Source organism: Cucurbita moschata, unplaced genomic scaffold, assembly GCF_002738365.1.
Source record: "Cucurbita moschata cultivar Rifu unplaced genomic scaffold, Cmos_1.0 Cmo_Scf00044, whole genome shotgun sequence".
NCBI classification, from domain to species: Eukaryota; Viridiplantae; Streptophyta; class Magnoliopsida; order Cucurbitales; family Cucurbitaceae; genus Cucurbita; species Cucurbita moschata.
In genome coordinates, this window is record NW_019268560.1 from 1,861,445 (window position 1) to 1,872,649 (window position 11,205).

Below are 11,205 nucleotides of genomic sequence, written 5' to 3' on the forward strand. Positions count from 1 at the left end.
CAACTTAATTGTTTTGGTTCAAATTTTTTTCAACCGTTAAAAATAAAAAACATAAATGAGAATAAAAGTCCGATCTTCATTATGAAAAATATAAATAAAATTAAAAGTCTAATCTTTATTAATACTCACTACGTTTAAATAGTATGCAAATTACAAATTAAGTTAAAAAAAAAATAAGAGTTCAAATAATTAAATAAGATAAAATATACCAAATAATTTATTTTATTTCAAATAAATAATAGCTCACGGAAATAAAACATTATAAAAATCTAAATCAATACATTACCATCTAATAAATATATTTTATTTTCGCGCAATAAATAATAGATAATTGCTAATTGAAATTAAATCATTAAGGAATTAAATAGAAAATTTCAATTTTATAAAAAAAAAATTACATGTAATAAAAAAAAAGGATTTTTACTCAAAAAAAACAATAAGGTAAATAAATAAGAGAGGTAAAATGTTGTAAAATAATTAATGAAACGATAGATAATTCGTTAATAAATGAAAAAAAAAAAAGATTTAAGTGATAAATAATTAATAAAATTTAAAGTCCAAGGACTAAACTCAAGACTCAAAATTTAGAGACCGAACATGTAATTTAACCGATTGAATTTTATATTTAATTAGACTCTAAACTTTCAATACGTTAAAAATCTTTTAGATAAAAAATTAGAAATTAAATCTATTAGGCACGAACGTGCCATCTCACCTCATGTATCCAATTTTCAAGTTTTTTTTTATTAATGATAAATTAATTTTTGGTGGGGTTTTCTTAATTAAAAAAAATAATAATAAGTCTAAAATTATGCCAACACATTTGCATCCAACTTTGTCCAATAGTGATGAGAAGGGGCAAAACTTAAATAGTCCAACTCCAAAAATGGCTAAAAATGCATTAGTATGGTAGGTATATCAGGCATGAACTACCACGAACTTTTTCATACATCCCGTGTCCCCTAAAAACACGATTGCTGAAACTTAGAATATCGAAAATTTTGTGACATTTTTATATGGGCATTATTTTTAACTATCAATCATAATTTTCAATATGGATTTACTTATTTCAAACTACAAATTTAATAACATTATTCAATTCGGACGTAATTTAGTGGATAAGACACCAATTACTATCCTAAAAGTCAATGGTTCAGTCTCCATCGGATGATTATTGAATTCAAAGTATATACAAATCCTGAACTAATTTGAGCAAATCCCATATGGTTAAGGAATTATTTCTTCGACCAAAAGATCAAAGTTGCAAATTCTCACCCGTGCATGACCTAAGGAAAAATAAGGCTTTGATATGGCCAAATTTATAGCTGCCCATCTCATTTCCATCAGTAAATTAAGAACCCACATGGAGCTATCAATGGGTATCACAACATTAAAAGCCTCACTCAGAAGAAGCCTGGTGAGATCCTTCCCCCACGTGCATTCTATTTTGTTCCTTTTCTTTGAGTAAAGAGAGTCTTAAATTCTAGACATAAAAGAAATATCTAAATCCACTACCTCCCAAATACTTAGAATAAGGTGAGTGTATTGAGGTAAGAATCAAATGTGTGTATCTGTTCGCACGTTTTTCTTTTGTTGATAAATCTATACTTGTCTAGAACTTTATATTCGTGGGCCATAATGTGTCGTATGCTCTTTTTAGGGTTTTATTTTTAACGAAGTAAACTCGTATTAAAAAACAAAATACCCTTCTGATTAGTTGGTTATAAGTCTAGTTTTCATTCGGTGTCTATTCTAAAATGTTACCCTTCTTCTCCCGAGTTTAGAGTTTAGTTTCTATTTAGTCTCTATGTTTCAAAATGATACATTTACTCCCGAGTCCTTTCCCTCTTCTTTTCCATCACCTCACGACCAGATGATTAAAGCCTTTTCGACCACTAAAGTTGATCGATCCTTTAGAAATTTCTATTCCTTAAATCAAGAAGTTATAGGAATAATGATTTTCATTTTCTAGTTCCTTTATATAATACATAACCTAAGAACAAGGGAATGAACCAAAGAACATTATTTCCTCTCAAATTATGCTAAACATGCATGACAGTAGCAGATTGGGATTCATTTGTACAAACAACTTCTTCAAGTCTAGGGTCAGCTACACTAATTCTACTTCTCTGCAAAATTCTTTACCACTCAATAACAGATTCTGAAGCACTGGATTTGGTGAGTCATTTCTAGCAAGAAGCATACTAACCTTATGAATTAACTCAATAACACTATCCTTGGGAAACCTTTTCTCTTTCAGTAAATTTAGCCAAGCAGACTTAGAGAAATGATGTTCATCGCTACTATGGTGTTTAGAAATGCAAGAGAGAGCTTCAGAGTAGTCACCTCTAGCCAGCATGATGCAAAACCTTTCTTTGATGAGCGGTGGTGGCAGTGTCCGGTCAGCCTGAGCTAAGTGCTTCCATGTTGTTTCCAGTAGCTCATCCTGTTGAACAAAAGTCCTTGATTAATTGAGAGCAAACACGTAACGAATTAAAACGACCAACTTGCACTAGTTTACTCCCTTGGTAGTGCAGGAAATTACACAAAATTATCCACAGATCATAGAGAAATATAGTTTCAATTCTCAGTATAATCACTGGTTTAACGAACAGCAGCAGAACTCGACTTCCAGACACAAATGTGAAACCGATGTTATACATACGTCTTCAGTAGAAGCAGCCAACATACGACTTAATCAGCAGATATTTAAAAAATATCATCAATTATGAGCAACTTTCCTATAGCCATCTTATAAAGGAAGGAGAAACAAGGAAAACACGAGTTGTATTTAAAAATTCCACCTTTCCACCCCTAGCAGCCTCCATTATCATCCGCAGATGACGTTTTGGGTTGAAGTGATACCCATAAAGAAGCATCTGGTTATAGAAATGGCTGAAATCATCCCATCTCTTTTCTGCAAAGGATGCATCTAGCATGGTGTTGAATGTGTAGATATCTGGTAATACTCGATCCCTATAGTCAGATACAGCGCTGATATTTCGTCCATTTTCTGACATATTCTGAAACAGCTCTTTAGCTTCGTCGAACATCCCATGGTCCAAGTAACCTTTCAACAGTATATTACAAGTAACAAGATTGGGGGAGCAAAAGGCCTTCATGTGGTTGAATATATAGACTGCACTTTGTAAGTTTTTTGAGTCCAAACAAGCTTGAATCAAACCGGTGTAAGTCACTACAAGAGGCTTATTAGCAACTTTACATATCTTCTCCATCTGTAAACATAGCAAGGTCATTGTAAGGTACCTAAATTATACACGAACTATAATTCGTCTAACTATACTGCAATCAGGAAGTGTAGTCAAACAATTAGAGCTATAAAGAAGTAAAATTGACCTCCCCATGGAGAGGCCAAAAATATTAAGGTACCAGCAATTCACGAGAAGGAGAGGTCTGAAGGCAAAGCATTACAATTTGACAATACAGATCAATCATAAAATTGTAGATAGCATTAAGGCAGGCTCTATTAGATAAACATGGAGTTCCATCTCATAACCAATTGGCAATTAGAGGAGTAATCCATGTGTCTCATAACGATTATGAGGCCTCATCATCTTTTCGATGTAGGATCCTCAACATACTACCTCAAGATGGTGCCTCTTTGGGATCACCATTCTTGGATCGGATCCTTTTTTTTTTTTGGACCGAATACCCATTTAAGTTTTATGACTAATATTGAATTAAGTAACATGGGATTCCATCTCAAAACCAATTGGCAATGAGAGGTGTAACTCATGTATCTAACAAAAATTATGAAATCTCTTTTATTTTTTTCAATTTGGGATCCTCAGCAGCCTCAAAGGTTTTGACATTTTTAAGATACGGTTATAAGCTAACTTCAATATTCCTTGAGCAAAAAAAGGGGAGCGATAAATATAAAACCAAATCCTTACATCGTTTAACTCATCATTGAGTCAGGTCAACTAATTTCCTTAGATAATAGACCAGTTCTCCATTCTTAGGAGATGAGAGCTCAAACGCCAAGGAAATCATTTTGAACCAACTCATGGAAATAATCAAGAAGAATATATACAAAAAAATTCACTAAGAAAAAACCAAAAGAAAATTTTTGAAAAATGTTAGAGAAAAAATAATTATAAAAAAAAGGCGGAAAGAAACAACAAAATGTTACTACGAAATACCTGCATCAGGGCTTCTTCGCACCTACCCGCACTGCAAAGACAACGAGCAAAGTCGTAATAAAGAGCTGCAGACCCAACTATTCCTCGTTTTTCCATTGTCTGAATGGCCAGCACAGCCTCATCTGTTTTACCTTCTTTCCAAAGTGTATTGACAAGAACTGGAATTTTGACAAGCTAAAGCGTTCAGCAAATATATAACTGAAAACAAATAAGCACACTGCGGCTACCTTTATATGTTAAAGCATTAGGAATTGAAGATTTCTGCACTTTTCTGAAGAACTCATGAACTAAGTTGTACTTGCCACATTGAAGCATCACCTATAAGTCATTGAAAAATGTTTCATTTATAAAATAGAATATTTCAACTATAGGCTTACTTGCATGTTAAATGGAAATTCAGCACAATCAAATAAACTAAGTTTAGCCACTAAAATGTGTTAAGATACTACAACAAGAAGCAGAATACAGACCGAAGTGCCGAGCAAAATTACACCAGGAAACACATTACTAAAATATCACCAAGAAGATATCAATTTTAAAAGTTATAAGTTCAGAAGTAAACAACACAAAAGACAGAAGCGATCAAAAGCAAGTCAGAGATGTAAAATCAGAAGCTAGTGTAGTGCCCTAGATGCTTCCAAAACCTTCGAGTCGTGGTAGCATGACTTTAAAATTTTAATAGTGGAAGTACAGGCCGATCAAATTATGTCTTTAACTAACTTGAAATCTAGGGGCAGTTTAAGACTGACTTAAACAAATGACCTTTTGTTTTATCAAGAAAAAAAAAACACTTGTGAAAACAATAAGGTAACTGGTTTTAGAAATGGGTTAATTTAATTCATTCTAAACGGTGCATGAACTAAAAACTTCTTTTCAAAAATCATGAACTTGTGAACTTAAGTACACACCGAACTCAACCTTCGACCAAATAGCTTCTTAATATCCAAATGAAGGATAAACGCAACTAATCCTTCAAAAGTTGCTTCTGATAAGTGAAGGCATAATCTAATCATAAATGCATCCTTGGCCAAGTCCAAGGGTGCACTTTCTAGGCTTACCATTTAGTGCCTTACTTCACAGTAACCTTTTACAAACAGGACAAATCCTCTTTCAAAACCTAGAACCCAACCCAATACGTCCACTCTGTGTCCATGCTATAAACCATTTAACTTCTACTGATCAAAAGGTAAGAACAAAATTTTAATGCTAACATCTGACTGGATTCAAAGCAACTTAATGAGTGAAAATTCCTTATTGGGTGCGCAAAACCAAGCATTTTTCATTCACAGCATCTCAAGCATTAGAAAAATCATTATAAATTTCGAAGTGGACTTGCAAACCACGTGAACAATAGAAAGAAACTAAAGAATCAACCACCTCCATGACCAATCCATATGTTGTCGTAGAAGGCTGTAGACCCTGTTCCTTTAGTTCCTGCAAGACCCAAAATGCCCCTTCCCAATTTTTTCGCTTAACACAAGCATTTAGAACCTGAAAGCAAGAAATAAAAAGGCAACTATAAATGAAGAACTCGAAAGAAACACATGCAAGTTATATTTCCACAAAGAATTTACGATTCCTTTTGTTTTTTATTAGCATTTCATAGCACTTCGAATATTACTTTTAAAAGAAAAACATATATTGCACCAAATGGGGGGTGCAATGGAGAATATACCTTAATGATGAAGCAAATTAAAATACTATGAAATAAATAGAATGGGAAATAGCAAGAATAATTTGGGTGGAAAATGAAAACGTAAAGAAAATCAACAATTCTTTGAAGACTCGGTATTTTCATACTAACTACATAAAATGTTGAAAGCTCCTACCAAAAGAAAAAACCTCTGGATGTACAGATTGCCACTGGTTCACACTTCACTAGACCCCTTTATATTTTTGGAACTACTGAGATTTTTCTCCTTTTTTGACATGTTTTTAAGTCTATATTTCTCTTTTTTCAGTTGCCCATTTTTGTTGTAGAGCCTAGATTTTTCCAATGGCCTCTTCTTATATTTCTTCCATTTATCTTAATAAACGTGGTGCTTTTATCCAAAAGAAAAAAAAAATGAATGAAAAAGGAAGTCAATCCCAATATGTAAACAAAATATATATCCTTAATAATAGAACCATGATAAGTAAATATCCACTAGATTCTTATAAAAATTGAATTTCCCTATCTAAAAGTAAATATTTCATGAGCAAAACAACTGAACACGCTAGGAAAATATTCATAACAAGATTATATTGCTCTTTAACATTTTTTACACCAAATTGCTCAATATTTTACATTAACCAAATATTATCTGTAAAATGTAAATTGACCAATCAATTACGACTCACCGCATTATAGATAACTATATCAGGTTGCAGCCGTGGGTCCCACTTTTCAAATGCTCCTGTTTTGAACTTCTTCTTTGGAGGAGACCGCATGCTATCAATCACATCAAAGAGTTCCCTCATGTATCCTGCTTGTCCAAGAGTGACAGCAATACTATGGTATGCTACTAAGTCAGGATATGAGGAAAAGTGTTGCTGAAGGGAAACGGAGATGAACCAACCAGGGTTAGTCTAATTCTATCAATTTCCACGTCTATTTACATTAACATGCACAGACCAAGAGTGCAAATACTAATGAAGGTAGTTATCTGCCAACCTGCATTGCATGGAATACATTGAGTGCCTCCACAGGTCTCCTCGCTTTTCCAAGTACATCAAGGGCAGTGGTGTATATAAATCTGTGGAAGTTAGAGAACATACATGGTGACAGGGCAATGCAAGAAAGAATATCTTTTCCATTTTAAGACTCCAATTATATTTTTTTTTAGGGGTACAGGACTATTTACTCTTTAGGAAAGGTTAGGATGAAGACTTTTTGTTGGATCACTGATCAACCAAAAATTATTTAAAATGAACATGTTTTAAGATACATATATGTATGTATATATATGTATAAATAATGCGAAAAAATTCATGGCGGGAACCCAATCCCGTAAAAATGAATGAGATATTTTACTGGAATGGGGATTGAAATAGGAAGCTTCCCATCCCACCATGCCCTATGGGCATCTCTGACCAGGAATTGGAGCTTTGTTTTCCTAGACTCAGAGCACCCATGCCCGCCCCAAACACTCCCTCTCACTTGTGATCTTGAAAATTAATGAAAGGCCCAACAAGTAGAAATCTAAGTTACAGTTCTAGACAGAGGAAAGGCATTGCAGGCCATTGTTATTCTTTTAAAGTATCATGGCAAGAACTTTCACTACATAAATCAAGCAGTAAAGGTGAGAAATAGGGAAACACCTCAGCTTATGTGACTTGAACCGTTCACGCATTTGAAGCCATTCGATGACTTGCAGCACTCGTTTCCAATTTCCTAGCTTACCCAACACTTGAATAACCCTTAATATTGAGTGATCTGAATATCTAATCTTTGCACTCCTCATCATTTGAGCAAACATCCACTCAGGCATATCAATGTCTGCACCATTTAATCTGTTAAAAAAAGTTCAATTCAAATGAATTAATATGAAAAGACTAATGAAGCATTAAGTCTTTGTTACTATCATTGAAAAGTAAATGTGATTACAATTGATATAATCCACAAAATTCAAGTAATTGATATTTTATTCGTATTCATGGAATCCCCTCGTAGTACAGTCGAGTGCAAATTAGTAATTAATTTCAAATCATAAAAGATGTTGGAGATGATTTTGTGAGAGGTCAGCATATAATGAATAGCTCAAGAGCCAGCAGCGTATGTGTGAGAGATAAAAAGAAAATATAAACAATAGTTTAGTAACAGTCCACGACCATCATTTGAACGCATTAACATATATTACTCAATGGAATTGAGTTATAACCAAATGCAAGTTCTACGAGAATACTCCATTATATTATTGAAACAAGGATGGAAAAAGGGGAGGAGAAGGAATAAAAGGAGAAATTTTCATTTTTACCTCTCCTATATTTAGCTTAGTAGACTTCTAAGTTTTTAGATTGAACACAAAAATCCATAATTGAATAAGAGGTGAAGTTAATAATCTTCAAACTAAATTAGATTATTGCCTATAAATTACCTGAAATTCAAGCAGCACAACACAAAAAATTCCACAGAAATACTTAAACTCAACCCTGAAAAAAAGCACCTGAACTTAACAATAAAATATCCTGACCAAACTATAAAATACAACCAGAGAAACCAGACAAAAACAACCTCGTCCATTGAGATTTAACTAATTGAGAGCATTAATTTCACTGACTATTCAAGTTCAAAGTTTAATTGGATTGAACTGAAAGTTCAATATTACAATTCGCTTGTAAGTCAAGTACGAGGACAAATAATAAATCCCAAAAAAACAAAGCAAGCATACCAAATAAGGTATTAGTTGTGGTCTCAAACTTGTATCAAGTTAATTTTAAACTTTCAGCAAGAGAAGTGAGCAAGGGACAGCAAACCTATTAGAGAGCATTTGGATTCTCTCTTCCATTTCCATCTTTGAAACTCTTGGTTTGTCCATTATGTCTTCTGCATCACAACTGTTGAAGGCGGCATGTTCGACCTCTAAGCTACTCTCTTCAGTAAATTCATGAAACCGCTTACCACTTTTGGATAACCCTCTGTAGGACTGCTCAGTTTTCTTTCTACCAACCTTGTCACCGGGAATATAGTTTCCTTCGAGCTGAACACCATACTTCCCAACCTTCAGAACATCCTTAGTTGGTTTAGAGTCATCATCGGCCCAAATCTTGTCCGATATTTTCATGGAACTTCCATAACGTACTCCGTGGCTTTCACTTTTCACATCCAATGTATTAGCCTTAAAATGAAGTCGTTTATCATGGTTCGACCTAGTTGCTTTTGGCTCAATGTAATTCGACCAGTTTCCATTCCTTTTCTCTTCATGTTGTTTATCATTTACCTGTGACTCAAAAGGTGTCACCTTGCCTTTAAGCTCATCCTTTGATCTTGTAACCCCTTTCCTTTTGCTATCAAATTTATTTCCCGACAAATCTGTTTTACGTGTAATTTTCTCTGAATTATCAAACAAATCCTCCCCATCAACACATACAACCTTGTTCTTTACGTCCATATTACCTTGAACATCAGTCACTATGTTAGAAATGAAAGTGCTTTCAGCGCTCTTTGCACTCGCATTTTCCTTCATCTTATTAGGATCGTCCGACTGCCTCTTATACCTTCTAGATCTAACGGACTCCATAACCCTCACATATTCATCGAAAGATGGCTTAAACTGAAAATCCTTTTCGAGGAGATTCCCACTTGCCAATTGAATATCAGATTCTCCCTTTGATGAAGCCTTAATTGCTCCACATTTATGTCCCCTGTGCCTTAAAACTCTGCTCTTCGCACTGCCAAAATTTAAGCCACTTCCAGATACCGAACTAGGAAAAACCGAAAACCCTAATAAATAATGGGAATTCTGGGTACAATACAGTGCCGGAAATCCATTTCCTTCACAACAAGGGATGCACAAATTTGCATTCGCCATTATTACTCCCACCATTTTGGAACTTCTCCTAGTTCATGAATAATACCAATATACTCCAACCGAAATCTCAGGCACAAAGTAGAAACACGGAGTAAACATCAAAACGCAAAGGTAAAAGCAAGAAAAAACTAACTGCTCTTTGTATGACAGCAATTGGAGTAGTTTCCAGAATGACGGAGGAACAATCCCTCCCTGAATCTTGCAATATGATTACATCATCATTCTCGGCTGTTCTTGTTCTATCTGCGGCTCAAAGAGCATTTTATCATATTGCAACGACCTAATTCTCCGTGGAAAACTTAGATAATACTTAACCTCTGCAATTCCGTTCTATGATTATATAGAAGAGTTCACACCTTGTCCGGCAAGCGTTCACACCTTGTCCAGCAATCGTTTACACCTTGTCCGGCAATCGTTCACACCTTGTCCGGCAATCGTTCACACCTTGTCCGGCAATCGTTTACACCTTGTCCGGCAATCGTTCACACCTTGTCCGGCAGTCGTCCACACCTCGTCCGGCAATTGTCTAAACCTTCTCCGGCTATCGGCGCCGGCGCAGCTCGACGGAGAGACGAACGCTAGTTCCTTCTATGGAATAGCAATTCGGATAAATATTCACTCTATCTTCCTTTTTTTTTTGGTTAAATTATGAATTTTTTAAAAAGTTTCAAAAATATATATATATATTTAAACGAGTTTAATAAATATAAATTTTTAGTTTTAGTTGTAAAATTTTATATTTATAAAATTTATTGTTCACTGGTTGTTTTAAAAATACTAAATTAAAATTTTAAGATTTTCTCTTAATTTTTGAAATTTGATCAACCATTCAAATCATTCTTGAAAATTATAATTAAAAAAATTGAAAATGATAGTAAAAAAAAAGGGCAGAAATTCAAACTTGGATTGAATGAGTAAAATTTAAAAAGTTGGGTCATGGGCTTGGTTATTATAGATCCGACCCGTCTGACCGAGATCCAATAGTACGCTAAGTTCAATCCAAACATTGATTTAATGAGTCTAACTTAAAGGTCGGGTCGGGTGCTTGACTATTGTACGTTGGGTCAGCTGACGCAGACCCAAACAGTGACTTAAGCTCGTAGGGAGACTAGACTACGACTGAGTTTGGACCTTCACTTTAATGTCGGGCATTATCTAAACCGTACTCTAATATTTCAATTTTAATCCAATAAGTCTCTAAATTATTTTTTAATCATTCGTTAAGTTAGCTTTGTTCATGAAAGTTTGCAAAGATCCTAGAAGAACCTCTACCTTTGCAAATTGGCGCTTATCAAATACCATGTCATGCTATGTCTTGCCATGTAAAGATATGCGACGGGTCATGTGATGACTATCATGTATACATGATGCATATACACTATGTCATGGGTGAAAGGAGAAAAGGAATGATGTTAATGCTATGCTACGCATATAAATCATGGGGACCTCATGCATGCATATATGTCATGTGCATCAGGATACTTCCCTGTTATATTATCTTAGTACAGACGCATGTCTTTGATATTTATGTT

The 11,205-nt window shown here is 34.4% G+C and overlaps 1 protein-coding gene across 1 annotated transcript; it reads right to left on the bottom strand.

The window, feature by feature from the left end:
* Positions 1–1,943: 1,943 nt before the first annotated feature.
* On the bottom strand, positions 1,944–10,298 carry LOC111434226 (pentatricopeptide repeat-containing protein At1g30610, chloroplastic). Its single transcript, XM_023071624.1, is given in 10 exon segments — positions 1,944–2,129; positions 2,132–2,446; positions 2,805–3,236; positions 4,164–4,321; positions 4,391–4,481; positions 5,541–5,654; positions 6,504–6,695; positions 6,817–6,898; positions 7,464–7,655; positions 8,619–10,298. Coding segments are annotated over 10 exon segments (2,733 nt in total). The 5' UTR covers positions 9,689–10,298; the 3' UTR covers positions 1,944–2,042.
* Between the last annotated feature and the right edge of the window lie 907 nt (positions 10,299–11,205).